This window comes from Aspergillus nomiae (assembly GCF_001204775.2).
Source record: "Aspergillus nomiae NRRL 13137 chromosome Unknown contig00894, whole genome shotgun sequence".
NCBI classification, from domain to species: Eukaryota; Fungi; Ascomycota; class Eurotiomycetes; order Eurotiales; family Aspergillaceae; genus Aspergillus; species Aspergillus nomiae.
This window is the reverse complement of record NW_015378948.1, coordinates 1-2,029: the sequence shown is the minus strand read 5'-3', so window position 1 is coordinate 2,029 and position 2,029 is coordinate 1. Positions and strand designations below refer to the sequence as shown.

Here is a 2,029-nt window from a genome sequence, read left to right as displayed (position 1 = left end):
AATTTTATATACAGTGGGGGTCCAAAAGGATATGACTAGACTAATATTTGGCCAGGTTAAGTAAAGTTAATAGGGTCAGTTATACCTAACCGCTAAGTTATAATTGAGTTAATAGAATTTCTATAGGGTCAACATTAGGGTCAACATTAGGGTCAACATTAGGGTCAGTAAAAGAAAGGGAGGCTGCGTAACGATTGCAGAGGTTGATGAGCGTATCAACTGGGAAAGCCGAAGAGGACGTGTATGTACAGCGTCACAACTTTTCGCCGTTGGTGGCTTATCAGGGCTGGATTTGATCGTGTCTTTTTAACTTTACCAGCGGAGAGATAGTTGTACCGAATCCAAGTAAAGGGAATCTCCCTCACCCCTATCAATGTTTCGGAACAGAGCTATCCGTGTCACACGACACACTCATCGTTTCCAATGAGCTTCGTTGATATACTGTTCTGACTCGTGTCGCAATGCCAGCCTTCATTGTTAAAGGCGGGCAGCGAACCACCTTTAAATCTTTCGACAGGGATATCAACCTCCTGTGGAACTATAACAGTAGTTATCCGCGTCATAGTCGGGTAAACAATCATCCGTCGGACCAAAGTCCGCCCGTCGGACTAACATCCATCCGGCCGATTATCGGAGGCCGGGGGCACAATAATCCGCACCGGCACCGAATGTTAGCCAACGGACCGGATAATCCTCTATCCCGAAGATTAGGGTTCATCAGATTAGGGTGCAGAGAGTTTGAATCTCTCTAAGACCGTTCCAGTTCGGCGCACCCTCCAGCAATAGTGTTAAATGGAGTGTACAAAGATCCCCAGAGATCGGAAGAAGTCCGAAAGGCAGGTACAAATCATGACTTGAGCGATCCCTTACTTTCGACTCACAGGAGCTTCAAGCCGGGCGGACGGTAGACTCCCAAAGTCAGGAACTTTAAGACCAGTACCTTACTTCTGGTCACCTCACGACGTTCCTCTAGCGAGCCAGTCGCCGCAACCCCGGTTATCCGACATCTATACGTTTCGGTAATCGTTCAGAGGTCAATCCCTCCTACCAGTCGTGACTTCCCGTACTCCACAATATCCGGAACATCCCAACCTTAAATACCGCCATGGTACTCGAAGGCCAGTCAAAACACATTCAAGAGGGTTGGAATACCCCTATCTGCCCAAACGAACCTGGGGCCAAATGTTTTCTACTGTGTTTCGGACTCCAACATGGGAAAGTGTAACACCGTCTTGTTCCATATCGATAGTAAGTCACCAAGACTAGTATACCGACGGAGACTTCGAATAAGCGATTATTTAAGACTATCAGGTAGCTCTTTTTCTTGAAACCAATGTCTTCTCGCTTGTCGAATAATCTCTTCAACGTTTATATACTCCCACACTGGATTATACTGTCCGGACAACATAAAAGGCGCTTCCTATTTCTCACTCTTTTCCTTGGGAGCAAAGTATAGGGGCCGTTGTTCGTAGGACACTTGACAAAACCAGTTATCCAATACTTCAGAAGAATACCCTCTCCTTCGAAGATTACCATAAAACTGTGAGCGAGCATCTGCAAAATACCCGACTTCTGAGCTAACTATAGCAAATCGTATAAGCTCTGCCTTAACGAAGGCCTTCTTCACATATGGAGGATAAGCTGACGACCATAGGATATACAAGTGCTTATTTATTGGTTTTTTAAAGAGGCGGGTGGTTAATTTAACTCCCGTCAGGTCTCTCGTTCTCATGATTTCTACATCAAGGAACTCCATCTTCACCTTTAAATAAGCCCAGTTAACAGTAAGTAGACCTAACTTGAATTCCGCAATGAATTCTGTCAACTCTTTTTCAGTTCCACAAAAGATCATAAGTATATCATCGATATACCGCATGTATTTCAATACTCCTTGTTTCCAAGGGATCCTTTGTTTACGTTCGTAGTATCCAGCGTAGATGTTGGCTAATACGGGAGCAGAGGCCGTGCCCATAGCCAACCCTCTAATTTACTGGTACAATTGGTTTTGGAACCGAAAGTAATTGTTTTA

General features: G+C 44.8%; 1 protein-coding gene across 1 annotated transcript; it reads right to left on the bottom strand.

Moving 5' to 3' along the window:
• Positions 1 to 1,420: 1,420 nt before the first annotated feature.
• ANOM_011896 (uncharacterized protein) lies at positions 1,421 to 1,972 on the bottom strand (the record flags this gene model as incomplete). The annotated part of the gene is made up of 1 exon (XM_015557148.1): positions 1,421 to 1,972. One exon carries the CDS (start codon positions 1,970 to 1,972, stop codon positions 1,421 to 1,423), a length of 552 nt encoding a protein of 183 aa, XP_015400777.1.
• Positions 1,973 to 2,029: the final 57 nt, after the last annotated feature.